At 38.2% G+C, this 27,763-nt stretch overlaps 1 protein-coding gene across 4 annotated transcripts in view; it reads left to right on the plus strand.

Moving 5' to 3' along the window:
* cyth1a (cytohesin 1a) overlaps positions 1-27,763 on the plus strand; it is a 72,459-nt gene that overhangs the window by 39,952 nt on the left and 4,744 nt on the right. For 3 of the 4 annotated variants that reach the window (XM_057860914.1, XM_057860913.1, XM_057860915.1), the window contains exons 2-12: positions 3,957-4,039; positions 11,247-11,311; positions 13,772-13,838; positions 13,911-14,029; positions 14,512-14,592; positions 17,903-18,015; positions 18,332-18,480; positions 18,555-18,667; positions 24,038-24,116; positions 24,189-24,257; positions 24,337-24,491. In XM_057860914.1, the coding sequence (XP_057716897.1) occupies positions 3,957-4,039; positions 11,247-11,311; positions 13,772-13,838; positions 13,911-14,029; positions 14,512-14,592; positions 17,903-18,015; positions 18,332-18,480; positions 18,555-18,667; positions 24,038-24,116; positions 24,189-24,257; positions 24,337-24,491 (1,093 nt within the window). The remainder of the gene's footprint in view (positions 1-3,956; positions 4,040-11,246; positions 11,312-13,771; positions 13,839-13,910; positions 14,030-14,511; positions 14,593-17,902; positions 18,016-18,331; positions 18,481-18,554; positions 18,668-24,037; positions 24,117-24,188; positions 24,258-24,336; positions 24,492-27,763) is intronic. The other variant, XM_057860912.1, reaches the window with a different exon arrangement.

Raw genomic sequence — 27,763 nt, forward strand, 5'->3', positions numbered from 1 at the left:
ATTTTACATACTGAATGTATTATTGACGGGCTGACTTCGTTTTCTCCATGTTTAAATTATCATCTAAACACTGTGCCGTCATGATAAGCTTGCTTACTGGACATCACTTTTCCAAATGTAGTGGTGAAAATGTGATTGGCATGTTTTTCATGAAGAATGGTGGTCGTATAAACTGCATTATTTTTTTATCCAAGGCTTTGGCTCTCGGGTCATTTCGGTTAAAAAAAAAAAATCGTGTCTCGTCTCGGCGGCGGCTACGTTCGTACCGGATAATCCGCCCGCACCGGCCGGTTTGCCGCGGGGTGTTCGCCGGAGGTCCTGAAGCCAGGGAACCAGGCTCTGCCCGCCCCGCCGATGGCGAGGCGGGCGCCTGCCGGACCGGACAGAGCGGCGGGCTCCGTCGGAAGACGGCTACTTGCCGACTATCGGTCTCCAGTCGTGCCGGTGTTTAGCCTTAGATGCGAGTTTACCACCCGCCTTGGGCTGCTTTCCCAAACAACCCGACTCTGAATCGTCACAAGCCCCTAGTTTAACTTAGTGTTTACAATAGCTTTAGCATTCCCGCTAGCAGCGGCAGCCTGGCATTCGTTCCAAAAATCTTTGTGATGCAGTTTTAAATGGATGCTGGGTTAGTGATTTTGAATGAGGACGCTTTCTTTTGGCCTCCTGGAACTTCTGCGGTACATGTTTCGCAAATGGCGAGAGCGTCGTTTTTTTAATAACAGCCGCCATAATATTCAACTATTTCTTGGCGTGTAACTCCGCCTCCTCAACCCCTCCTCCCTCAGGGGCTTCAGAGAGGGGAGGGGTTGAGGAGGCGGCGTGCTGAATTCTTCGGTTGTGCACATTTGGAGGCTAAATCAAGTATATAATTATCGGATTACATTATCGGTTGAATTTTTTATTATCTGGATTATCTGTGTGACGTCATAATTGCCATTATCGGCCGATAATTATCGTGTATCTTTAATTATTATAATGATTATACAACTATTATATATAGTAGTATACTATAATAATAATGCTAGATTTTTTTTAAAGAATTGTTTTGAATCATGTTGGAAAGGCAAACTCAGTGTTCGGAATCTGTGTACTTTCCACTCTTTTGCACTAATAAATGCTACAAGCATTTTACCTCATTGTTTATTTGTGATTAACTATTGTTATTTACATGATTATTTGTACTTTAATAAAAAAATTTAAGTGTTCCGAAATGGTTTTGTGAATTGATAAGAGTCAACAAAAATTTTATTGCTAAATTAGTGTTAAAAAAAAAAAAAAAAAAAAAATTAGTCGACTAATCGTAAAACTACTACGGCTGGCTAATCAGGAGAAAATTTGTAGTTTACGACAGCCCTAGTGTATGGGAACATACCGTAATTTCTGGACTATAAGGCGCACCTGACTATAAGCCGCCAGCCACCAAATTTGACATGAAAACGGCATTTGTTCACAGATAAGCCGCACTGGTCTATAAGCCGCAGTTGTCCTCATTGTATTATGGGATATTTAGACCAAAAGATATTAACTGGTAACACGTCATTTGACAATGGCACCGTAAGACTGTCATGAGACCAAATAACCCACCATTAAGCTTTGAACCAATTGGCTGCAAAGCCTTATTGTCACTAAAAGCTTCATTTGGCCATCACTGCTTCCTTGGGGTAGACAGTCAACCTCTGCTGCCACCTGCTCTCAACACGGTTGTCATCCAACATTCCTCCTAGCATGCATGGTGGTGCTACAGATGTAAATAACAGTCATATTCTGTGCTAATTATTTCTTCAGTTACTATTCCAGTTGTTTCATTAACTAACTTTACACATGAACATTTAACATTAACTTTAACATTAACTAGTTATGGTATTTGGTAACATTTTCTTGGATAGTGGTGCCATAATACTGTCATAAGACAGTAGAGGCTTGCAAAATTTCCGATTCTTAGATTATTCGCGATTCGGCCGTGGAAGATTCGAGAACGATTCACAAACATCCAAATTCTGATTATTGAAATATGCCAAGTAAAGCAGAAGTACGACACACTCAGCGCGCCGCGCGGTCTTCGGTACGCAATTAGGGACGGAGCGAGAGTAGCTAAATATCATGCTTCTCATTACCCGGCCCCTCGGGTAACGCCAATGCTTAACTCACGGCTCTAGCTCAACTCATGCCACGTGATAAAAAAAAAAAAAAAAACAACATACCTGACTGCTGCCGAAAAGCTGCTACAAGCCACATTATGTTACGGTAGATATCATTTATATAGGACTAGATGCATTATAGCTTCGGTATCGTTACCAGCACATCTACAAAAAACTAGATGCGGGCGTGAGTAACGGCCGCCATCTTAAAGCAGTACACTTCCCTGCAAGGCTGTTGTTGCGAACCTTCCAAGCGAATCTAATTAACTTTTTATCTAAAATACTCCTAAATCGGTAAAATATTGACTTGAATCAATCTTTAAAATAGTTTAAAAACTTTCACATGTTGAAAGTAGACAAAAGAGAAATTATGGAATAACAGAAGCAATTTTAACAACTTTAACGGTTGATTCACAACATTAAATTAATTGAAAGTAGTTTAAAGCTGCTGATATAGAATGGGGACTTTATTTACTGTTATTTTTGTATATTTGTTTACTGCTATATGTTAACTTGATACTGAAATAGTAGTTTGGTTTAGCCTGAGAGGATTTTTGAACAATTTTGGAACTAATATACAAAACAAATTAAAAAAAAAAAAAAAAAAAAAGGAGTGGGGTGCATCAATAATCGTTTTATAATCGAATCGGAGCCTCTGAATCGTAATCGTAATCGAATCGTTAGGTGCCCAAAGATTCCCAGCTCTATAAGACAGTCATAATTATTACATGACACTGTTATAAGCATTAATGAATGCTGATAATGGATGTCAGTTAGTGTCATCCAGCAAATTATCTCACTTTTGAATGGACGTAAAAGATCTGAGCTGGACATAAATGGATTTAGTGACGTAATATGCCACATGACACATATTGACATCTGTCATAAGCATTCAGTAATGCCCATGATAGTGTCATGTCATAATTATGATGTTCTTATGACAGTTATGACAGATGCCGCTGTCAAATAAAGTGTTACCTATTAACCCAAATAGATCAACAAATAAGCCACACTGGACTACAGGCCGCAGGATTCAAAATGAGGGAAAAAAGTAGCGGCTTATAGTCCGAAAATTAGGGTATTTCCTCCACACCCTTCTCACCTTTTTAACCCCTGACTAGGCACGTGCCAGTATGAGATTTTGACGGTACGATAACCTTGAGGAAAAATACCGCGGTTTCACGGTATCACGGTATTGCAATTATAGCTCCAAAATGTGTTACTTTGAGATGTATGGGTTAAAAAAAGACGTTTTTTCGGGATTTTTTTTTTCTTTTCCGGAACATATTTTTAAATTGGAACATGAATATAATGTTAAACTAAATAATTTTTTTTTTTTTTTTTAATATTTTAAATAAAAATAAAATCAATAGAATTATAAGATTAACCCCAGCCACAGCTCAGGTTGCTCAAGATTAGAGCAAGAACAAAAATAATTGCTATAAAAAAGTAAAATCACTTCAAAAAAAAAAAAAAAAAAACATAAGACATAAACATAAAGAGACATAGACATAAAGAATTCATAAGTTATTGAGTTAAAAATGCCCCGCCAAGACACTTCTGGCTGCATTTTTGGGAAATGTTTATTAGCAAATACCGTATTACGGTATGACGGAAAATGTCAGTGGTTTTGAAACCGTGATGTTTTCATACCACGGTAAACCTTGAAATCGGTAACCAGCACATGCCTACCCCTGACCCATGAAGAGGGCCCCTGGATATGTTCGCCTTAGGCCCCAAAATTGCCTAGTCCGCCACTGATTATGAGCTACCCAGAAGTTACATTTTTTTGTATTTTCTATCATTTCTCGCTAGTGCCAGACGACCTTACTCCGGAGGAGCAGCAAGAACTGGAGAACATCCGCCGGCGCAAGCTGGAGCTGCTGGAGGACATTCAGGTAACGTCAAGTGTCCAAAAAATTTGGAAATTGTACCCAAATTTGTCATCAAGTGTCGCCGTTTTGGTTCAGTCTGCATATTTTGGCACCCGAAACAATATCAAAATATTTGCTTTCACTCATTCCACACTTGAGTCTTTTGCCTCATCCTTGTAGAAATTCCCCCGCCACACATTTTGACCCAATGGAATGTCGGGTATTTCCTACCCAGATCTCCTTTCCCCAGCATAACATTTGCGCTCGCGGTTGAGCTATTCAAAGCGCTCGCTATACGAAGTGTGGTTTAAATGTATTGTCATATAGAATACGGTCATTGCGGGGTGACAGATTGTCACGTCCATCATCCAGACGGCCCAGTCTTTGGACTATCCTCGCAGACTCTACTTTAATGAGCTACCATTGGCTTCGCCTGTAAAGTCGCCTTGCCCCTCGTTGACTCCCACGCCCTCCTCCGCCGGTCCTGCGGGTCAGGGCCTCTTGTGTGCGCCCGGTCATTGTTTGCGGAGGCGAATATCTGAGGAATGTGTCGGGATCGCTTAGCTCCCAATGACACAGATGTTGCCTTTGTTGGACGGCCTGTACTGAATACTTACGCATGGGAAATTGGAATGACTTGAGGCAAATTGGATGGATCTTCATGACTTTTTAACTGAATGCAGGACTTTAAACTTTGTATAATAATGATTTTCAATACAAAGATTTTCAGTCTTCTGCATGAATGTAGCTTAGCAACCGATGGAAAGAATGAGTGTCAACATTCCAAGCTGGAAATTTCCTTCAAAAGCTAGGGATGCACAATATCAATTTTTTGAAACCGATATCGATAACTTCCTGCTCCTCAAGGCCGATACCGATATAATAACCGATAATATATATAATTTTTCAATGTATATCAATCAGTCAAACATAAACCCGATAGGCTGTTTTATCTGCTTTGTCAGCAGATAAAACATTTGGTGCAACGGGAGAAGAGACTTTCGTGGTCTTGGTCCATGAAACAACTTTCTTAGCCTGGCAATTATAGAACAGCAAGCCTATCAATAACCAAAAGGCCTCCCAATAACTTGTAAACATAACACTGTAAAATGCTAACATTTGCTAATTGCCATAGAAAGGTTTATACGTAACTCAGTGAAGGAAAAATACGGCCTCTAGAACAGTAACAAAACTTTGCATACTGGCAAAACAGGAGTGTAAACAAACACACACATCACAGTCCGACACCAAAAATATTATTAAAAGGACCGATAACATATATTGTAATTGGATTTATTGGGATGACGTCATAATTCCTATTATCGGACCGATAATTATTGGACCGATAATTATCGTGCACCTCTATTCAAAACACAGAGCACTCTCCATTGTCATTTAGAAGACAATTGGACTGGAGTAGGGCTGCAGTTATCGATTATTTAGGTAATCGATAAACCTATTAACTAGTTACTTTGAACAATCGAGTTATCGAATTAGGAACATAAAAAATGGAAATACCGTATTGGCCCGAATATAAGACGGTGTTTTTTGCATTGAAATAAGATTGCAAAAGAGGGGGTCGTCTTATATTCGCGGTCTAGACCTTATACCCATTCACGACGCTAGATGGCGCCAGGTATCATTGAAGCGATGTTCTGTCATGACCAGTGTTGTTAATAGCGGCGTTACTAACGGCGTTATTTTTTTCAGTAATGAGCAATTACTTTTCTCATTTTGGCAATGCCGTTACCGTTACTGAGGCGGGAAAGGCGTGCGTTACTATGCGTTACAAAGTTGGTTGAATAAAAAAAAGTCTGAGAGAAACGGAATCACGTAGACGAGAGAGCAGAGCAGGAGTGGGGAAGACGCCATTGCAACCGCGATGCGATGCTAGGTGGCTCCAATAATACCTTATTGTAGCCATAGCCGACAAACTACGCCCACATGACACGGTAGATATCATATTATAGAACAAGATGCAAATGACAGACACAGCTGGATTGGCAACATGTTTTAAGGACTACACGCGTTAGTAAACAGCCGCCATCTTAAAGCAGTAGACCTCTAAGGAAGGCTCTGATGTCGAGATCCTTCCTAGCGAACCTAAGTAACTCTTTTTTTTTTTTTTTTTATCTAAAATGCTCCTAATTCGGCAAAACTTAACTTAAATCTATCTTTAAATGATGAAACAGTTTTAAACTTACACATGTTTAAAGTAGACAGAAGGGAACTAATGCAATAACGGGAGCAATTTTAGAAGTTGATTCACAACTTTAAATGACTTTCACACATAGCAAAGGTTACTATCTAGTCATCGCAATACCCTTGTGTCTAGTTAAGTGGAGGGTAAAGAATTGGGCTAGGGCCAATTGTCCCCCAAACCCTTTAAACTTCACATTGCGTGACCTGTTTTTTTTTTTTTTTTTTTTGAGAGAGAAAAAAAAAAGAAAATTATCACTAGTTACTTTGCCAAGTAACTAATTATTCTTACATTCAGGTCACTGAGTTACTAACGCAATTACTTTTTGGGAGAGTTACTAACGCAATTACTTTTTGGGAGAAGTAATTTGTAACTGTAATTAATTACTTTTTTAAAGTAAAATTAACAACACTGGTCATGACAGATCTCAGCTGCTCTCCCCATTCACGACGCTAGAGGGCGCCAGATATCATTGAAGCGATGTTCTGTCATGACAGATCTCAGCTACTCTCAAGTTTAACCAGTTTGCATTATTTTATGGCAATGTTTTTCCTTATTCAGATTTGTTTCAATACTACAGTCACAGTTAGACTTCACTTTGATGGTTAATGCAGTTGTTGCAATTTTGTTGTTTTATCAAAATAGATTGGTTTATTTACGTTTCGAAAACCAGAAGCCATTCATTTACGAATGTGATTGCACTTTAGTTTATATATTTAAATGTTCAGATATTAAGATTTGAATGAGGCAAAATAACATGCTTTTTCTCTCAAATATATTGTTATAATCATTTGTTTCAGATGTACTGTAATTATTTTCTGTATAAAAATTAATTTGGTGTTCAAAAAGTCTTCTTTTCAAACTTGAGTCCTGAAAAAGAGGGGGTTGTCTTATAATCAGGGCCGTCTTATATTAGGGCCAATAAGGTACCTTAACCATAGAAACATAGACAGGGCCAATTAATAGGGGCCCTATCTACATCAAAGCTGACTGAGTGGAAAAACAAAGAGCTTTTTACGTTGAAAATTCTTGTGAATAAATGCTTAAATTCCTGAATTTGTTTTAGATGTAGATGTAAAACAGTCTTGATTGTTTGTTAAAAGAGCAAAGAACTGGACAGTTACCATTTATTTTACGTTAATGTCGAATGTGCTACTATTCTTTAAGCCACTTTCGCGCCACCATATCACCACAAAGAGCTTTTTCCGTTGAAAAATCCTTGTGAATAAATGCTTTAATCCCTGAATTCTTTATAGATATGGACGTAAAACAGTCACAATTCCTGGTTAAAAGCAAAAAAACGTTCAGTTAGCATTTATTTCACTTAAATATTGCGAACCATGACACCAATGCCGGAGCGGCTAATTTCTCCCATTGATTTTTTTTTTCACAACGTTTCAAAATGCATGCATGGTACGAAAAATATCATAATTATCTTAAATCATCGAACAAATCACTCCTGAGACAATCCTTCCTGTTTGTATGCGGTACAGCTTTCCTACTTTTTCAACCTAAAACCGGCGTTGATCGCGTCGTGCGTGTTTGAGAATAACTCCTCTTGATGTGGGTAGGCCCCCTCCTTGAAGGCGTGGCACAGCGTATGACGGATGTGACCCGTCAATATAATTATTATAATTATATTTAAGTGTATGCCTGAACTAGAGCAGGGCGGTAAACCGAAAATTTACCGTTACCGAAATTCTTCACAATGACCGACATAATTTTGACCATGTCGGTAAATTCGGTAATTTAATAAAACAAGAAAATATAGTCTTTTCATCCCGCTTTGACTCTGTGTTGTTCGGCTATGTTCATTCCCCTTTAAGAAAGTGGACAGTGTGCTTACGTATGGAGTCACGTGGTTTTCAGGAACCCAAACAAACAGAAGCCCGGTAGGCTAACGCTATCTGCTAACGCTACAAGTAAACGGGATGGAGTCGGGTTTAAGTTAGCTTCGCCAAACTTTCACCCGACATTAAGTAAACTCTTGGCGAGTTCCGGATGGGCTTTCACCCGCTGTCCTCCCTGGTTCTCACGATTTCAGGAGAGGATGCTATTAGTGCTTTCTTCTGGTAGCCAAGCCACAGGCTAACGCTAGCGGCTAACAGCAGCTACAAATGAACATGATGGAGTCTGATAGCGGCTCTAACCTTGTGGAAACGGCTGAAATTAATGAGTGGACTGGGCACGGACTTCATGTAGCAATCATTATGTCGCGTTATTTGGTGTGTGATTTCTCTGAAAGCTTTCATGATGGTAAAGCACTCAGCATAAAGTATAATCCAACAGTGAAGCCTATATATAATATGACAGTTTAATGGCCACAGCTATTTTTCTGTATGTGTTTGCTTTATTCTGCCATCATAAAATCTTAAATGTTTCATTGGCATCAGAGCAATACAGCTTTAATCTGGTTGTGTCTGTGTGAGGGGTGCATGTATTAAAAAATGTTCTGGAAAAAAAAAACCTGAAACATTGACGTAAACACTTGTGTTGAATAATTATGTCACAGCAGCCATTACCAATAAGTTGTCTGAAGTGTACTGTTAAAGCTGCAAGTCATTTGTGTTAGAATGACATGTTTGCATGGTCGTCATATTGATTTTGATAATGTACATTTTTCAAGTCATACAAGCTGTTATAAATGTTCACGCTAGAATTCTTAATGTTTACAAGATTTTTTTTAATACTTAATGTTTAGACTGCATGTGGAATTGTTCAATTAAAAGCTGGTAAATAAATTTAACCAGAAACGGTTCATTTGTATTCCATGCATTGATTCAAATTTTCAAATTATATAACAGTCCGCTTGGGCGAATTTATCGTTATCGAGGTAAATCTGCTCAATTTATCGTGATACGTACTAGAGATGTCCCGATCCGATATTTGGATCGGATCGGACGCCGATATGGGCAAAGAAATGCGGATCGGTATCGAATCGGCCGACACGGAAAAATTCCGATCCAGATTTCCGATCCAGTTTTTTCGAAAATACGGTCCGGGTTTTCCAGCGCACCGATATACATAATCCATTCCAGTTTTTGCTTCGGTTTCCCTAAAATCCGGTCCGCATTTTAAGGCACACATTCAACACACTACATTACCGTCTCCCAATTTACCGAGAGACTTTATCTGTAAAAATGTCAGCTGCTTTGGATCATTTCACCTTAAAGGACGACAAAGACGAAGAGGCAGAGTGCAACATATGCCACAATAAAGTCAAGCGTGGTGGTAAAGCTATAAGAAGTTTTAATACAACCAACCTAATCAAGCATTTAGCAACATACACATGCATTAAAAACTAGGTGCGTTAGTAAACAGCCGCCATCTTAAAGCAGGAGACTTCCCTTGTAGGCTGTTGTCGTGAACCTTCCAAGCGAACCTAATTAACCTTTTATCTAAAATACTCCTTGTTCTGCCCTTCATTTCGCGATGTGCATTTTTCGTTCCTGCTTTTATTTTGACAGCCGTCCGACAGGAAAGAAGTAGCGCGGCGGCCATGTTTGTAGTCGTTTCGTCAGTCCGCCGTTTGACGAGAGCGGGGCTGCATTGTTTACTGTGCTCACGCTATCCTAAACTTGTTGTGTTGTTTGCGCTTCAAAGGCATCGTCTGTAAGTACAACATTTTTTATATATAGTATTTAGCGATTTATGTGCCATATTTGGAGCGTTTTGACCACTTTGTAAACTTTAGCACCTGCTGCATGCTTCATTTGCATATTAGAATATTGAGAGGCATTGTATGGGAATTGGCTTCGTATATATTTGACATATATAGCATATGGATAGTCAAACTTGTCAATCCTTTTCGTTCTGTACATTTTTTTTCTTTTAGTTTCACCTGGGTTCATTTTTGGATGTGACAGTGCAGCTAAATAAAAGCACCTGGAGCTTGGATGCTACTTCCTGACTCCCGCGTTCATTTTTGAATGGAGTTTGGCTTGCTGCGAACTTGTGTCCGCTTACACACACAAGGGGAGCAGTATACTCCTAAATCGGCAAAATCTGGGCTTGAATCTATCTTCAAAACAGTTTTAAAACTTTCACATGTCAATAGTAGACAGAAGGGAAATTATGGAATAACGGGAACAAATTTGAACAACTTAAACAGTTGATTCGCAAAATTCAATTAATTGAATGTAGTTCAAAGCTGCTGATACAGAATGGGGACTGGAGTATTTTATTTACTGTTTTAAAACGTAAACTTGATACTGAAATAGTTGTTTATTTAAACCTGAGAGGCTTTTTATACAATTTTTGTAACTAATGCACGAAACATTAAAAGCATCTAATAGCTTGGGGGGTTTGTGGGATTTTCCACTGACAGTTTACAATATTATTTGCACGTTTTACTGACTGACTATGCCATTTCTGTTTGTCATTTATAATGTTTTGTGTTTGTCACTGAATGCACAGGTCAGTTTCTTGTTACCAACCGTTGTGTGTTATTCAAACTCACCTAATTCAGCTGGCTAGTTGTTATCAAGAGTACTAAAACCCTTTTCAACATGAGTCTGACAACTAAGTAAGGAGGCTAAATAACTTTAAACTTTAATACATGCTCAGATAGGCCGGTATCGGCCAGTATCGGTATCGGATCGGAAGTGCAAAAACCTGGATCGGGACATCCCTAATACGTACTTAAGGCCATATCGCCCAGCCCTAGCCTGAACTTACTAACTGATAAGCATATGCTTCTCCCGTCCGCCTTTGTCTTCTTCTTCGGTTCCTTCGGGCAAATGATATCCCATTTTGTAATTGTCAATTATTGTCAATGATGATTACAAATATTCCATTCATTCATTCATCCGCCAGGTCGTCTTGGCTGCTCTCGCCCCACCCTCACAGAGCATCATGGCAATCTAAAAACAATCAAATTCCATAAAGACTATACTTTTCTAACTATACTTTGCTTTTCTTCAGTTTGTGACAGGAATCATCTTCAGTGGCAAATAAGCCTGCCTCAAAATTGTTATACAGGGAGTTGAAAACTGTTGCGTATGAAAGTAACCATTGCGTTCTTTTCCACAGCGGCTGAAGGATGAGATAGCAGAGGTGACCAACGAGATTGAGAACCTGGGTTCCAGCGAAGAGAGGTGAGGCGATGCATTCCAAATTCATATTTTTATTCATATTTAGTAAAACTGAGGATAATCATCCCCCTCACCCCCCAAAAAAACGTTCGACTTGACCTGATTGGCTTCTATTTACTTGGCAAATGAAGTTGTCAATTATTGATAGTCGATGGTCTTCCCGCATTGGCCGTGCTTTTAAGACGCTTTAAATGTTTTATCGGTCACGCCCCGCGTGATGGGAGGCCTCATTGAATAATGCAGACAATGCACCGTCCCGGGGGGAAAGGGGAGCACCGACGCCGACTACTTTGGTCCCATCAACGGCAGATAAATCACGCTGCACTTTGGCTCGCCTCCCGAACCCATTAAGGTTCGCATCTCTTTGATGCCATCGCGCCATTTTAGCGCAACAATGCTTACGTGACGGCGCTTCTCTGTTGTCTGCTGCGATTTGACTTTAAGTAGACAAAAACCGGAGGAATCTCGGCAGGAGTGGTGAAGAAGGACCCTACAAAACATACTTTAGCCCGTGAGAAAGGATGGAATTAGTCATTGCGGTCAACTAGGCGGGAAATATTATCTTGGAATGCCTTTTATAACTAATGTTTGTTCGAATGAATCATAAAAGTAGGTTATTGGTAATCATCGGAAGGTCAGAAAAAAGCCTGCTGGGTAGGACGACATTGTTATTAGACATGCAGACATTTAACCTGACTTTACCATAAGCATCACGTCTGCTGGAATCTTCTCGATTCTTTGGCTAATTAACCCTATATAGGACTAATTTTGGTCATTAAAAAAAAATAGACCATAAAATCTGGCGTCCACATTCATGGACATCACATTTTGGGTCGTGTAGGCCTAAATATTTCACATTTTGAAAGTATGACCCAAAATTGTGATGTCCCCATATGTAGATGCCAGATCGAAATTATAATTACTGTATTTTCTGACATATAAGGTGCACCTAAAAGCCTTCAATTTCCTCAAATACAACAGTGCACCTTATAAATGGATCAATTTTGGTAAATCATGGCATGATATTCCCTTTAGTGCAACTTCATCTAATGGATGCATAACGCAACCCCAACTACTACTACTGCTACTACTACTGCTGCGCCTTAAAATCCGGTGTGCCATATACGTGTGTGTGTATATATATATATATATATATATATATATATATATATATATATAAACGGTTTTTAAATAGGCCATTAATTGAAGATGCGCCTTGTACTCTGATGCGCCTTATAGTGCGGAAAATACAATATGTACTTTTTTTTTCAATCAATATTAATGATTGTTGTATTTTTTCATATACATTGTATATATCTGTATATATGTATGTGTATATATATATATATATATATATATATATATATATATATATATATATATATATATATATATATATATTAGGGCTGCCAAATGATTAAAAATTTTAATCGAGTTAGTTACAGCTTAAAAATGTATTAATCGTAATTAATCGCAATTCAAACCATATATATAATATGCCATATTTTTCTGTAAATTATTGTTGGAATGGAAAGATAAGACACAAGACGGATGGATACATACATTCAACATACGGTACATAAGTACTGTATTAGTTTATTATAACAATAAATCAACAAGATGGTATTAACATTATTAACATTCTGTTAAAGCGATCCATGGATAGAAAGACTTGTAGTTCTTAAAAGATAAATGTTAGTACAAGTGATAGAAATGTTATATCAAAACCCCTCTTAATGTTTTCGTTTTATTAAAATGTGTAAAAAATTTTCAATCAAAAAATAAACTAATAGCTCGCCATTGTTGATGTCTATAATTACACCATGCTCACTCATGGTACTGAAAGCCATAAAATCAGTTGGACCCAAGCCCCAGCAGAGGGCGCCAAACACCAAAAAACAAGTAACAAGCGGACATTACAGTCTGCTGTCATTTTAATCTGTTTGAGCAGGGCATGTCTGTTAATTGCGTCAAATATTTTAACGTGATTAATTTAAAAAATTAATTACCGCCCGTTAACGCAATAATTTTGACAGCCCCTATATATATATATATATATATATATATATATGTATATATATATTACAGTGGGGAGAACAAGTATTTGATACACTAATGTTTTTAATTACTTCAACTGTAATATTTATGCTAAGTTTTAAACATGTTACTGTCCCACCAAATTATTTTTCAACAGGAACAAAGTAGTCTTTATTAAGTGTTTCATTGAGTGAGTCCGCTCAAATCCGGTCAAGCTGCTCACTTACACACAATGAGTTGCCACAGCAAACTGAAAGTTTTGGAAACAACCTTTAGGTTTTTTTATTGAGCACTGACATATTTTTTTTAAACGATACCTCGAATAATCACGGCTCGCCCTCCTAGTCAAAATGGATTGGATGTCTTAAGTGGCTCATGAGTTAAATGAGTGTCCTATAGAGGATTAATGACCTTCTGACCTTTCAGGAAAACCATGCAGAGGAACAAGCAGGTGGCCATGGGGCGTAAGAAATTCAACATGGACCCCAAAAAGGTAGGCAGGTAGTTACCTCAGGTAAAGGGCGAGCTTAACCAACTTATTATTTCCGCTCTTTGACTCTTCCAGGGCATTCAGTTCCTCATTGAGAACGACCTGCTGAAGAACACCAGCGATGACATCGCTCAGTTCCTCTGCAAGGGGGAGGGGCTAAACAAAACGGCCATTGGGGATTACCTCGGGGAAAGGTTAGCACTTACACACGTATGGTTTTTTTCACATGCAAAAAAGGCAATTTTTTCCATATTGCTCACTTTCCTGGCAAATCGTGGCCACGCCCATCCTTTCCCACATTTGGACAATGTCGACTCCTCACTCATCTCCATCTGCTTTCAATTGGCTTAGTCACTCAAGACGCTGTCCGACGCATTGCTTAAGGGAAATTAAAGATTGCACTCTAGAGCAGGATTTTCAAGGAAACGGCGCTTTTTGGGATTACAGGTCAGACAGTCGCGCATTAAGGGTGGGGTCCCGGAGCGCCGACGCTTTACTGGAAACGGGAGAGGTCCGTGCGACGTGAGCTCTTGGGGCGGATCATTTACCGCCAAGGGCACGCGGGGTCACGGGATGACGTCGGCATCCGGATCAGACAAAAAATGAAATTAGCAAAGGGCCGATCTGGTGATCTTGGTGATATTTTATCCAATTTCCTTGCTTTTGTGTCTGGCAGAGATGAATTCAACATCCAGGTCCTACACGCTTTTGTTGAACATCATGAATTTACGGACCTCAACCTGGTTCAAGCACTAAGGTAAGAAGCTACTCTGCTACACAAAACAAAAGGTGGGGAACCGCCAGCCTGTCAGCCAGCTAAAGTAGAATAAAATGAAAGAAAATGCACGCGCTAGATTCCACATGAACATTGCTTTTATTTTTAAAGACGTTTGAGTGGCATTTTCATATATGAAAAGTGAACTGGTAGACGCCCAATCCGTTTGAAGTGGGATTGGACGTCTCCGGCGGTCAATTGCAACCAATGAATTGAATTTGGGGGCATTTCAAGTAATTTGCTGTTGATTTTCAGTCACCTTCTGTTGCGGCTTATAGTCCAGTGCGGCTTATATGTTGATCTATTTGGGTTAATAGGCAACACTTTATTTGACAGCGGCGTCATAACACTGCCATAATTAATGAATGCTTATCACAGATGTGTCATCCAGCAAATAATGTCACTAACTCTATCCATGTCCAGCACGGACTTTTTACATCCAATCAAAAGTGAGATAATTTGCCGGATGACAGAAAATGAAATGTCATAAGCATGTATTATTGCTCATGGCAGTGTCATTTTATAATTCTTATGGTCTTATGACAGTCGTATGGTGCAACTGTCAAATAAAGTGTTACCAAATACCATAACTAGCAATTAATGAAACAACTGGAACAGTAACTGGAGAAATATTTAGCACAGAGCATGAATTTGGATTGTTATATACATCTGTAGCGCTGCAATACATGCTAAGAGGCAAGTTGGACGATAACAGTGTTGACAGCAGGTGGCAGCAGAGGTTGACTGTCTCCCCAAGGGAGCAGTGATGGCCAAATAAAACTTCTTGACGCAATGAAGCAATTTTGACTGTTACAAGACCAAAATGAACCACCATGAAGCTTTGAACCAATTGGCTGCAAAGCTTCATGGTGGTTCATTTGTTCTAATAACAGTCTTATGGCACTACTGTCAAATAAAGTGTTACCAAATACCATAACTAGCAATTAATGAAAAAACTGGAACAGTAACTGAAGTAATATTTAGCGCAGAACATGAATTTGGATTGTTATATATATATCCATAGCGCTGCAATGCATGCTAGGAGGCATGTTGGACGACAACACAATTGACAGCAGGTGGCACCCGAGGTTGGGTTGACTGTCTCCCCCAAGGGAGCAGTGATGGCCAAATGAACCTTCTTGAAGCAATGACACTTTGCAGCCAATTGGTTCAAAGCTTCATGGTGGTTCATTTGTTCTATTGACAGTCTTATGGCGTTACTGTCAAATAAAGTGTTACCAAATACCATAACTAGCAATCGATGAAACAACTCGAACAGTAACTGGAGAAATAATAAGCACAGAACATGAGCGCTGCAATGCATGCTAGGAGGCACGTTGGACGACAACAGTGGTGGCAGCAGAGGTTGACCGTCTCCACTGAGGGAGCAGTGATGGCCAAATGAAGCTTCTTGAAGCAATGAAGCTTTCCAGCAAATTGGTTCAAAGCTTCATGGTGGTTCATTTGGTCTTTTGACAGTCTTATGTCGCTTCTGTCAAACAAAGTGTTACCAAATACCAAAACTAGCAAGCAATGAAACAACTGGAATATTAGGAGGAAAAAATTAGCACTGAACATGAATTTTGATTGTTGTATACATCTGTAGCGCTGCAATCGGTGGTTAATTTGTGCCGGATCCTGGCGGAACAAGATCCGACACCTCTTGATTTTGGCCTCCCTGTGTTCCGGGACTTATTTGGGCAGATCCGGCACACCCGTGTATAGAAAATAATAATAATGTAAAAACGTTTTTTAAAAATGTATGGAATACAATAATAATATGCATATTCATTTACAGAACAAATCCCAATGATTGCATGTTGTTTATAAAAATGTAACGTCATTTGAGTCAGAGATTTGTTGATGCACTGAAAAGCTGGACCAACAAATCACGCACCCGATATAAAAAAAAAAAAGAAATAAAAAAAAAATGAAAATTTGTGGCATCTGGGGAGCAAGCAGCCAGGAGAAACTAATTGCTGACTGTGTAGTGTAAGTCCCATCTGTGGTTATGTGGCCAATTCTCCACGCTGTGCAGAGTATAGCCTAAATATTTGTAAATTGATGTCATAACATTTATACCATGGATATTATCTGAAATTGAGGCATGTAAGTCCACAGCATGGCAAGTGGGCTTTTACATGTTGTTTTCAGCACCATTTTCTGCGTATGTTCCGGAACCTGTGCCCGTATCATCATCACTGCGCTGTCATATGTATTTTGCGTTCCTGCACCTTATGATTTACAAATTAAGTACTGCCTGCAATGCATGCTAGGAGGCATGTTGGATGACAACACTATTGACAGCAGGTGGCAGCAGAGGTTGACCGTCTCCCCCAAGGGAGCAGTGATGGCTAAATGAAGCTTCTCGTAGCAATAAAGCTTTGCAGCCATGGTGGTTCATTTGGTCTTATGGTGCCGCTGTCAAATAAAGTGTTACTGGTTATATATCTTTTGGTGTAAGTATCCCATAAAACAGTGAGGACAGCTGCGGCTTTTGTCCAGTGCGGTTTATTCTATGAACAAATGCCATTTTTGTGACAGATTTGGTGGTTGGCAGCTTATAGTGAGGTGCGCCTTATAGTCTAAAAATTACTAGGGCTGTCAAACGATTAAAATTTTTAATCGAGTTAATTACAGCTCGAAAATTAATAGTCATTAATCGCAACTCAAACCATCTATAAAATATCATATTTTTCTGTAAATTATTGTTGGAATGGAAAGACAAGACACAAGATGGATATATACATTCAACATACGGTACATAAGTACAGTATTTGTTTATTATAACAATTAATCAACAAGATGGCATTTACATTATTAACATTCTGTTAAAGCGATCCATGGATAGAAAGACTTGTCGTTCTTAAAAGATAAATGTTAGTACAAGTTATAGAAATTTTATATTAAAACCCCTCTTAATGTTTTCGTTTTAATAAAATTTGTAAAATTTTCAATCAAAAAATAAACTAGTAGCCCGCCATTGTTGTCAATAATTACACAATGCTCATGGGTGCTTAATCCCATAATATCAGTCGCACCCAAGCGCCAGCAGAGGGTGACAAAACTCCCAAAAACACAAGTAACAAGTTGGCATAGCACTGTGCTGTCATTTTAATCTGTTTGAGCGGGGCATGTGCGTTAATTGCGTCAAATATTTTAACGTGATTAATGTAAACAATTAATTACCGCCCGTTAACGCGATAATTTTGACAGCCCTAAAAATTACGGTATGTTTTCTGGGGTAAACCCTAAAGTCCTGTCCTTAGCACGGTGTCCTGTGTCCTTTCAGACAGTTCCTGTGGAGCTTCCGTCTACCGGGAGAAGCCCAGAAGATCGACCGCATGATGGAATCCTTCGCCCAGCGCTACTGCCAATGCAACCCCGGCGTTTTCCAATCCACAGGTGCCAGCTCTCTCGCAATCTCCATTAACTCCGAGCGCCCGACTGACTATCTTTGGCAGACGCAAAGTCTGCCGAGGTTTTCTTTTGGGGAATGATGCGCATCGGATGAGCGGCTTTATCGCGGATGTGCATAATGTATGCGGGCTGAGTGACAGATAGAGTGCTGCTTCGTCAGCCAAGTGCTCTGGCTTTTAATACGGCATCATTAGCCAACTATTTGGATGGCAGCACTATCAGATAGTGCTTAACTCATTGGTCGCCACCGACCGAAGGCCGATTAACCTGGTCGTCCCTTCGTTGGACTTTTGTTTTCCAGACACCTGCTACATCCTGTCGTTCGCCATCATTATGCTCAACACCAGCCTCCACAACCCCAACGTGAAGGACAAGCCCAGCGTGGAGCGCTTCATCTCCATGAACCGGGGGATCAACGAAGGAGGGGACCTACCCGAAGACTTGCTCAGGGTGAGTACGGCTTCCGGACCGTTCCGTCCCGATTCCGAACCGCTCCGTATTAACTGCGTCTTTCGCCGACGCAGAATCTGTATGATAGCATTAAGAACGAGCCTTTTAAAATCCCTGAAGACGACGGCAACGACCTCACGCACACCTTCTTCAACCCGGACAGAGAAGGCTGGCTTCTAAAACTGGGTGAGTGGGCATTCATAGAAAAACATCATTTTTTTCAAAACTGATCGATTAGGAACAATTTAATCAAATTCGAGGTATCAGTGATCAATCTATCACTAAATATACAGCCAGTCTCGTCCACTGCAGTCAGTTAGCCACACTAGGCCGCTAACATTTGTTGATGGCCTCGTTTCTTTATTGGTGAATTCAGTCCGATAAGACCTGTTTAGTCAATGTTCACATTTGACTCACATTCAAACTGTTAAAAATAACATGGAATAAAATAATTTTGAAATAGAAGCATTTTAATGACACATTTAGTAATTTTTCTTAATTGTATACTTATTTAATTTTTGTACTACTGGTTCTCCATATGCCATGCTTGTTGAAATAAATAGATTTTGAAATAAATAAACGTTGAAATAAATAAATAAAAATGGAAATAAATGTTGAAATAATTAAATAAAAAATTTAATATTAAAATTTGAAATAAACATACATTGAAATATATAGCTAAAAATTGAAATAAGTGAAAATTGTAATAAATAAATGTGGAAACAAAACAAAAATCAACGTTTCAATCAATAAATAAAACAAACAAATCTTGAGATAATTAAATAAAAGATTGAATAAATAATTAAAATTGAAATAAATGTAAATTTAAATAAATAAAATTTGAGATAAATGTTAATTCAAATGAACAAATGAAAACTGAAATAAATATAAATTGAAATAGATAAATGAAAATTAAAATAAATAAATAAATAAATGTTAAAATAACTAAATAAAAATGGAAATAAATGTTAAAATAATTTTAATAATAAGTAATAAAAATTGACATAAATGTAAAGTGAAATATCGAGATAGAAAGTGAAATAAATGAAAAGTAAAATAACTAAATGTGGAAATAAATAAAAATGGAAATACATGTTGAAATAATTAAATAGGAATTAAATAAAAAGTAAAAAAAAAATGAAAGAAATAAATGTAAATTAAATGAAATAAGAAAAATTGAAATATAAAAATTGAAATATATAGATAAAAGAGTAAATAATACAAATTGAATTAAATGTAAATTAAAATAAATAAAACAATTGAATAAATCTAAATTACAATAAATATAAGTCGAAATATATAGATAAAAGATTAAATAAATAATAAAAAAATGAAACAAATGTAAACTAAAATAAATAAAATCTAATAAATGTAAATTAAAATAAATAAAATTTGAAATAAATAAAAACTGAAATTGATAAATGAAAATTCAAATAAATAAGTAAATGTTAAAATAAAATGGAAATAAATGTTAAAATAATATTAAAGATAGTAAAAATGTAACTTGAAATATAAATTGAAATATATAGATAAAAGAGTATATAAATAATAAAAATTTAAATAAAAATGTAAATTAAAATAATAAAATCGAATAAATCAAAATTATAATAAATATAAATTGAAATATATAGATAAAAGAGTAAATAAATAATAAAAATTGAAATAAATGTAAACTCAAATAAAATTTCAAATAAATGTAAAATAAATTAATTGAAAATTGAAATAAATATAAATTGAAATATATAGATAAAAATTGAAATTGATAAATGAAAATTCAAATAAATAAATACATGTTAAAATTAAAATGGAAATAAATGTTGAAATAATATTAAAAATTAATTAATAAAAATTGAAATAAATGTAAATCGAAATATATGGATAAAATTTGAAATATTGAAATAGAAGCATTTTTAATGACACATATAATCATTTATTTCATTGTGTATTTATTTAATTTTTGCACTCTAGTCCTCCATACATATCCCATTAACAATACAGTCTTGATTTACAGGTAATGTTAATGGTTTTACAATAACACAAGATTGATTAGAATATTTAAAGCGCATAATGTTATGAAAAATTATTGAGATAGGCAAAACTCAAGATCGGCAGATTTATTTTAAAAATAGTGATGTCTTTATACGTTATGGTATAGCAGCTGAAGTCAATTAAAAATGAGGTCAGCAACATGGCTTGATGCAGACGCCGTCTTTTCATCAATTATGAATGCGGACTAGATCAGGCTATAAATGTTTGAAGATGTACGTACATTACATTGACATCCCGTACACGTAGAAATGTGAGCGAACTATTAGGTGACTTAATACAAGGTTTGTGAAAAAGAGGTTGGCTTTCCACAGAAGATTTCTCAAGACTCCTCTCATATCTTGTTTCCTCCTTCTTGTACTGATTCACTTTGGTTTTTGAAAAGTCAATGGTGTTAATCACTGTGAATCTGGACGCGAATGACAATACGGAGCCGAGCCCGGTCTTTGGTGCGCTGCTTTTTAACTGTTGACAGCACCACCGTGTGGCGGACTCGAGTAAAAGCAGTGCACGAAAGGCAAATGAATTGACACTGTGGTGCAATAATTCCTTCTCATTTATTTAATTTGATGATTTTCCTTTTCCCTGTTCGTTTGTTTGTTTGTTCCCATGATTTTGGCTGTTGTCTTTCCTACCTCAGGAGGTACGTACACCTGCAAAACAGCTCACGGGTGCTTTTGGTGGCGCGCCATTATTGCTTTTTTTTTTGTCCTCCTCCGACATCCAGCTGGGTTTTTCCATGTTTGTTGTTTGTCTATTCCATTTTGACTTCAGATGTTTGTCTTTTCAGTCCGCTCGCCGCGCTGGTGGTTTTTTTATTTTCATGTCCTCTCATCTTCTGTTTTTTTGTTTTATCTCTGTGGGTGGCCGGCCGCCACCCTTGTCGGCTCCTCTGGCTTGGTGACCTCTCCCGCTGAGGTCTTCTGATGGTCACTATCTTTTCATGTGGGTTCGGTTTTGTCCGAAAGCTGCATTATCCCCCTACGTTCGGTACGGTTGCCGTAGAGAGACTTCACACTGGTTGTCTCTATGTGTATGAAAAGGGAATAGTGCAGCTTTTCAACCATATGATGCTTTTCTCTGCTTTTCAATGGATCAGATGGGCGCGTGCTGCTTGACTGGAGAGAGCGGTGCAGGCGGCCGAGTGTCATGGAGGCCGTTCACTTCATATTCCAATTGGGTATCTCTGCAAAATGCAACAATAGCAGTGCTTCAGTCTGATAAAATGCCACTAGTGCTGCCACAAACCGTTTTGAAAATTGACTAATCACTGTTTATTTTTGCAATTCGTCGACTAATCAACATGTATATAATAGTGCAGCAACGATGAATTGATTAACTCGAGTAATTTGATTACGAAAAAGCTTCGCGGATTTGTTTAATTAGAGTGGCGTTGTCATAGTTGGTTTGGAAGTGTTTGCATTTAGTTTTATTGATTTGGGTAGATACGCTGTCCTCTAGTGGCAAGAGTCAAAACTCGTCTAACATGGTGGAATCTAACTGCTCCCTGTTAAGACCTTACTAAATGTCTGATTTATAGTGGGCAGGGCAGCTTAAAAGCACTCATCAGTGATTGGGCACACACCTGACTTAAATTATTTGGTAAAACTTGGTTCCAGTTGCTCTTTAAAGTGCATACGACACGAGAAAAAAAGTCTTAAATAGGATCGTTATGTGAATTACAATCATATATATATATATATATATTTAATACATACTGTAAAATGGATTTTGCCATGCTGCATTTTTTTGCCATGTGGCAAAATGGATTTTGCCATGTGGCAAAATGGATTTTGCCATGTTGCATTTTTTTGCCATGTGGCTAAATTGATCTTGCTATGTGGCTAAATTGATTTTACCATGTGGCAAAATGTATTTTGCCATGTGGCTTTTTTTTGTCATGTGGCAAAATGTATTTTGCCATGTGGCTTTTTTTTTTTTTTTTTTTTTGCCATGTGGCAAAATTGATTTTTTCATGTGACATTTTTTTCTTTCCCGTGTGGCATCTTTTTTTCCCGTGTGGCATTATTTTTGCCATGTTGCTTTTTTTTTTTTATTTTTTTATGCCACGTGGCAAAATGGATTTGGCCCTGTGGCATTTTTTTTTGCCATGTGAAAAAATTGTTTTTGCCATGTGGCATTTTTTTTTGCCATGTGGCTAAATGTATTTTGCCTTATGACATTTTTTGGGGTATGTGGCAAACTTACCAGTTGCCAGTGCCAGTTGAATGTCAATGCGCTGTAATGGTAAGTATATAATGAAAAATCACAGCCACATGTTTTTCTGCCATTTAAATGAATGTAAAATTTGGACGTGCATAGCCGTCAATGCCATGGACATGCATGGCCTGCAAAAACGGCAGATACAAAAAACAAATGCCACTTACAAAAAAAAAAAAAAAACACCAAAAAAAAATGCCAAATGGCAAAATCCATTTTGCCTCATGACAAATACCACTTTTGGCTCTCACTGTCTCTCAAAATTCATCTATCTTGGACATGTCTTGAATAATGATGAATGAAATAAAATGGCCCAAGTCGTGATCAATTTTCTTATTTTATTTTTCACCCATATCGCACAGCACTAGTCCAAACTGTCACAATCATAAAACCTTTCAAGTTTTCAATCGAAGTGAATCACAATGAGGCCTCCGTGTCTACCCATCCCTCCAATCAGGCGCGCGCCGACTCTCCCCTCCCTTAGCAACAACGTGCCGGGACTTCTCCCCCAGCTGTTCTTGCACCGGAGGCCGTTCCCTCGTCTACATCGGAGCGGCGTGGAACTAAATAAGCGGCTCGATCCGATCCGAGGGTCTCTAATCCGTGCTCATATCTCTGTTTGTCTGTGGCCGAAACGACGGCGGAGGGGTTAAGATGTCGGACCTATCATGATGCTTTGGGATATGATGGAATATCATATACAGCTTGAATGCCTGCACATGATGTTGGAAGCGTGTTTCTTCAACTCTCCCTCTCTGTCAACTAACTTGGTGGTGGTTGTCTAGACTTCACTTGTAGATAACAAAGCCCTTAACAGGAAATTTGAGGATTGAATATAGGCCCCGCAGATATGGAAGTGGCTGACATTTGAACTGGGAGGGTCACCTTTCAATGCCATTGACGGTGTTAGACGCCCAATCCAATTTAACTGTCAAAATGGATTGGACGTTTATCGTGTCAATGGCAGCCAACGAGTTAGTACTTTAAAGTACAGGTTAAAAATCTGTTCTTTTTGACCTGAAATATCGTGATCGGGCCCTATTTTCGCTCACGGGATTTAATCAGGGACATCCCTAGTTGTGATATTTTGGTTACATGTTGCTTGACAGTTTTAGCTTAATCTGTAGGATGCATTTCTTTCTACTCGTGGTGTTTTGGAGGGGTCGTCAGGAGCTTCCATTTGTCTGTCCGCTCACGTCTGTCCGCCTGCGTGTCGCTAGCATTGGCGCTCTCTGTTTATTTTCTACGTCCGTCCTCCTGTGGAACCTCATCGACGGTCTCCTTTCTCTTCAGGAGGCCGCGTGAAAACCTGGAAGAGAAGATGGTTCATCTTAACCGATAACTGCCTCTACTACTTTGAGTACACGACGGTGAGTGGCGCTTGTTCTTAGCTCTGCTCCGAAGCCGTGCGCTTCATATCGCTGGTGTGTTTGCCCGTCCAGGACAAAGAACCGCGAGGGATCATCCCGCTGGAGAACCTGAGCATCCGAGAAGTGGAGGACAAGAAGCCTGTAAGCGCGGCGCCCTCTGCTGCTTCATTGTTTCACCGCCGTAGTTTGTGAACCTCTGATTTGGCCGTTCCTCCCGCAGAACTGTTTTGAGCTTTTCATCCCCGACAACAAGGACCAGGTGATCAAGGCGTGCAAGACAGAGGCGGACGGTCGCGTGGTGGAGGGCAACCACACCTTCTACCGTATCTCCGCCCCCACCACCGAAGAGAAGGACGAGTGGATGAACAGTATCAAGTGTGTGCTCGATTTTGCTCATTGGATGATTAAAACTAGAGCTGAAACGAATACTCGAGCAACTCCAGTAACTCGAGTTTAAAAACTGATCCGAGTAATTTTATTTACCTCGAGGAATCCTTTAATTTTGCCAGCTTTAGCAGTCACATTTTGCCTGGACTACTTTTAATGCGGGACAACGCGCTGACGTCACGTGCGTATAGGAAGAAGCAATAAAAAAATACCTTACTGCAGCCGACAGCCGTTACAAACTGCGCCGACGTTGCTAAAAACTACGCCCGCATGTTGCTACGGTGGTAGCAGCCTAGCAGGTAGCGGCTGATGCGTTTCATAGATATCACATGTACGTAGAACTAGATGCGAAATGACTGACTCGGCGGCGTTCACAAAACAGCCGCCATCTTAAAGCAGTACACTTCTCGGCGCTCATAAATAATATTAACGTTACTTTCACTTGCTCACGTAACTTTATCCCTGCGGAGGACTAGGTTTCTATTCATTATGACCACTGTCGATGCGTGGCTAACTCTGACATACAGGCTTTATTTAATCTGTGAAAACAGCGCTGTAGAGTGATTAGGGTGTAAAATAAAAACATCATAATTAGAGGTGTGCGAAATTTCCGATTCTTAGATTATTCGCGATTCGGCCGTGGAAGATTCGAGAACGATTCACAAACATCCAAATTCCGATTATTGAAATATGTCAAGTAAAGCGGAACAAATGCACAGCGCGGTCTTTGGGACGCAATGAGGAACGGAGCGAGAGTAGCTAAACATCATGCTTGTCATTACCCGGCCCCTCGGGTAATGCCAATTCTCAACTCATGCCGCGAGATAAAAAAAAACAAAAAACAACAACATACCTGACTGCTGCCGAAACCTGCTACAAAGTACGTCCACATAATGTTAAGGTAGATATCATATTTATATAGGACTAGATGCAGAATACTCGGTGGCGATAGCAACACATGTAGAGAAAGCTAGATGCGTACGTTAGTAAACGGCCGCCATCTTAAAGCAGTAGACTTCCCTGCAAGGCTGTTGTAGCGAACCTTCCAAGCGAACCTAATTAACTTTTCATCTAAAATACTCCTAAATCGGTAAAATATTGATTTGAATCTATCTTTAAAATAGTTTTAAAACTTTCACATGTCGAAAGTAGACAAAAGGGAAATAACGAGCAATTTTAACAACTTTAACGGTTGATTGACAACATTAAATTAATTGAATGTAGTTCAAAGCTGCTGATACAGAATGGGGATTTGAGTATATTATTTATTGTTTTCAACTGTTAACTTGATACTGAAATATTCGTTTATTTAAGCCTGCAAGGCTTTTTTTTTTTTTTTTTTTTTTTTTTTTTTTTTACAGTTTTTGTAACTAATGTACAAAACATCAGCTAATAGCGGGGTGGGGGGTGTCATCAATAATCGATTTATAATCGAATCGTAGCCTCTGAATCGTAATCGAATCGTTAGGTGCCCAAAGATTCCCACCTCTAATAATAATGCTAACTGTCAATTTTAGCTCAGTAGTCATTGCTGGATAAAACACAAAGTAGCACTGGTCCCTAATGTGTTCCAATACAGCACAGGATTTATTTTAAACACTGCAAAAACTCAAAATCCTATCAGGACTTACAGTTTAGACTCATTTAAAACTTAACTAGACCTTATAGCTTGACACAAGTGGAAATTCAATTGAAACACGTAGGAAAAACACCTAACTTTTAAGTCATGTGTTTTTAGGTAAGAAATATATATATATTAGAGCTGAAACGAATACTCGAGCAACTCGAGTAACTCGTGTTTAAAAACTGATCCAAGTAATTTATTCACCTCGAGTAATCGTTTATTTTGACAGCTCTAAGCATCACGTTTTGCTCGGACTACTTTTAATGCGGGACAACGCGCTGATGTCACGTGCGTAGAGGAAGAAGCAAAAAAAAAAAAACTTACTGCAGCCGACAGTCGCTACAAACGACGCCGACGTTGCTAAATACTAGCCCGCACGATGCTACGTTGGTAGCAGGTAGCGTCTGATGAGTCTCATAGAGATCACATGTACGTTGAACTAGATGTGAAATGACAGACTCGGCCGCATCTGGGCAGCGTTAATAAACAGCCGCCATCTTAAGCAGTACAGCGCTAAGCGCTAATAAATAAAATTAACGTTACTGTCGCTACTAGCTCACGTAACGATAGCCCTGCGGACGGCTAGGTTTCAATAATTATGACCACTGTCGATGCGTGGCTAACGTGTCTTACATACAGGCTTTAACATAACATAGAATTGTGGGGTGATGAGGGTGTAAAATAAAAACTTAATCATGCTAACAATCAATTTTAGCTCATTAGTCATTGCTGGATAAAACACCAAGTAGCACTGGTCCCGAATGTGCTCCAATACAGCCTGTATCATACATTTATTTTGAACACTGCAAAAACTCCAAATCCTATCAGGACTTACAGTTTAGACTAACTTAAAACTTAACTAGAACTCAAAAATGGCTTGTCACAAATAGAAATTCAATGGAAACACGTGGGAAAAAAATCCTAACTTTTAAGTGATGTGTGTTATCAAGCGTAACGGCATTTTTAGGTTATATATATATATATATATATATATATATATACTTTTTTTTTTTTTTTTTAAATAAGATCTAAAGGTTTTTTTGAGTGAAAGCAGTGAATTAGTCTTTTTTTTTAATTCTACTTACATGAGATGCAATTGTTGGCTGTTTTCAACAATATACATCGAAAATAAAGACATTGATTGAAAATGGTTCAAGATTAGATGAAATGTCTTGTTTTCTCATGTATATTTATAATTGCTCTTCACCTAAAAATTTATTTGTTTTATCCGATTACTCGATTAATCGATAGAATTTTCAGTCGATTACTTGACTACTAAAATATTCGATAGCTGCAGCCCTAATATATATTTTTTTATAAGATCTAAAAGTTTTTGGAGTGAAAGCAGTGAATTAGTCTTTTTTTAAGTCACATTTGAGATGCAATTGTTGGCTGTTTTCAACAATGTACATTGAAAATAAAGACATTGATTGACTGAAAATGGTTCAATATTACATGAAATGTCTTGTTTTCTCATCTATATGTATAATTGCTCTTTACCTAAAAAAAATGTTTTATCTGATTACTCGATTAATCGATAGAATTTTCAGTCGATTACTAAAATATTTGATAGCTGCAGCCCTAATTAAAACCGTTCGCGGTTATAGACGTCAACAGTACCTGACAAAAGTCTTGT

The sequence above is a fragment of the Corythoichthys intestinalis genome, chromosome 16, assembly GCF_030265065.1.
Source record: "Corythoichthys intestinalis isolate RoL2023-P3 chromosome 16, ASM3026506v1, whole genome shotgun sequence".
Classification (NCBI taxonomy): Eukaryota; Metazoa; Chordata; class Actinopteri; order Syngnathiformes; family Syngnathidae; genus Corythoichthys; species Corythoichthys intestinalis.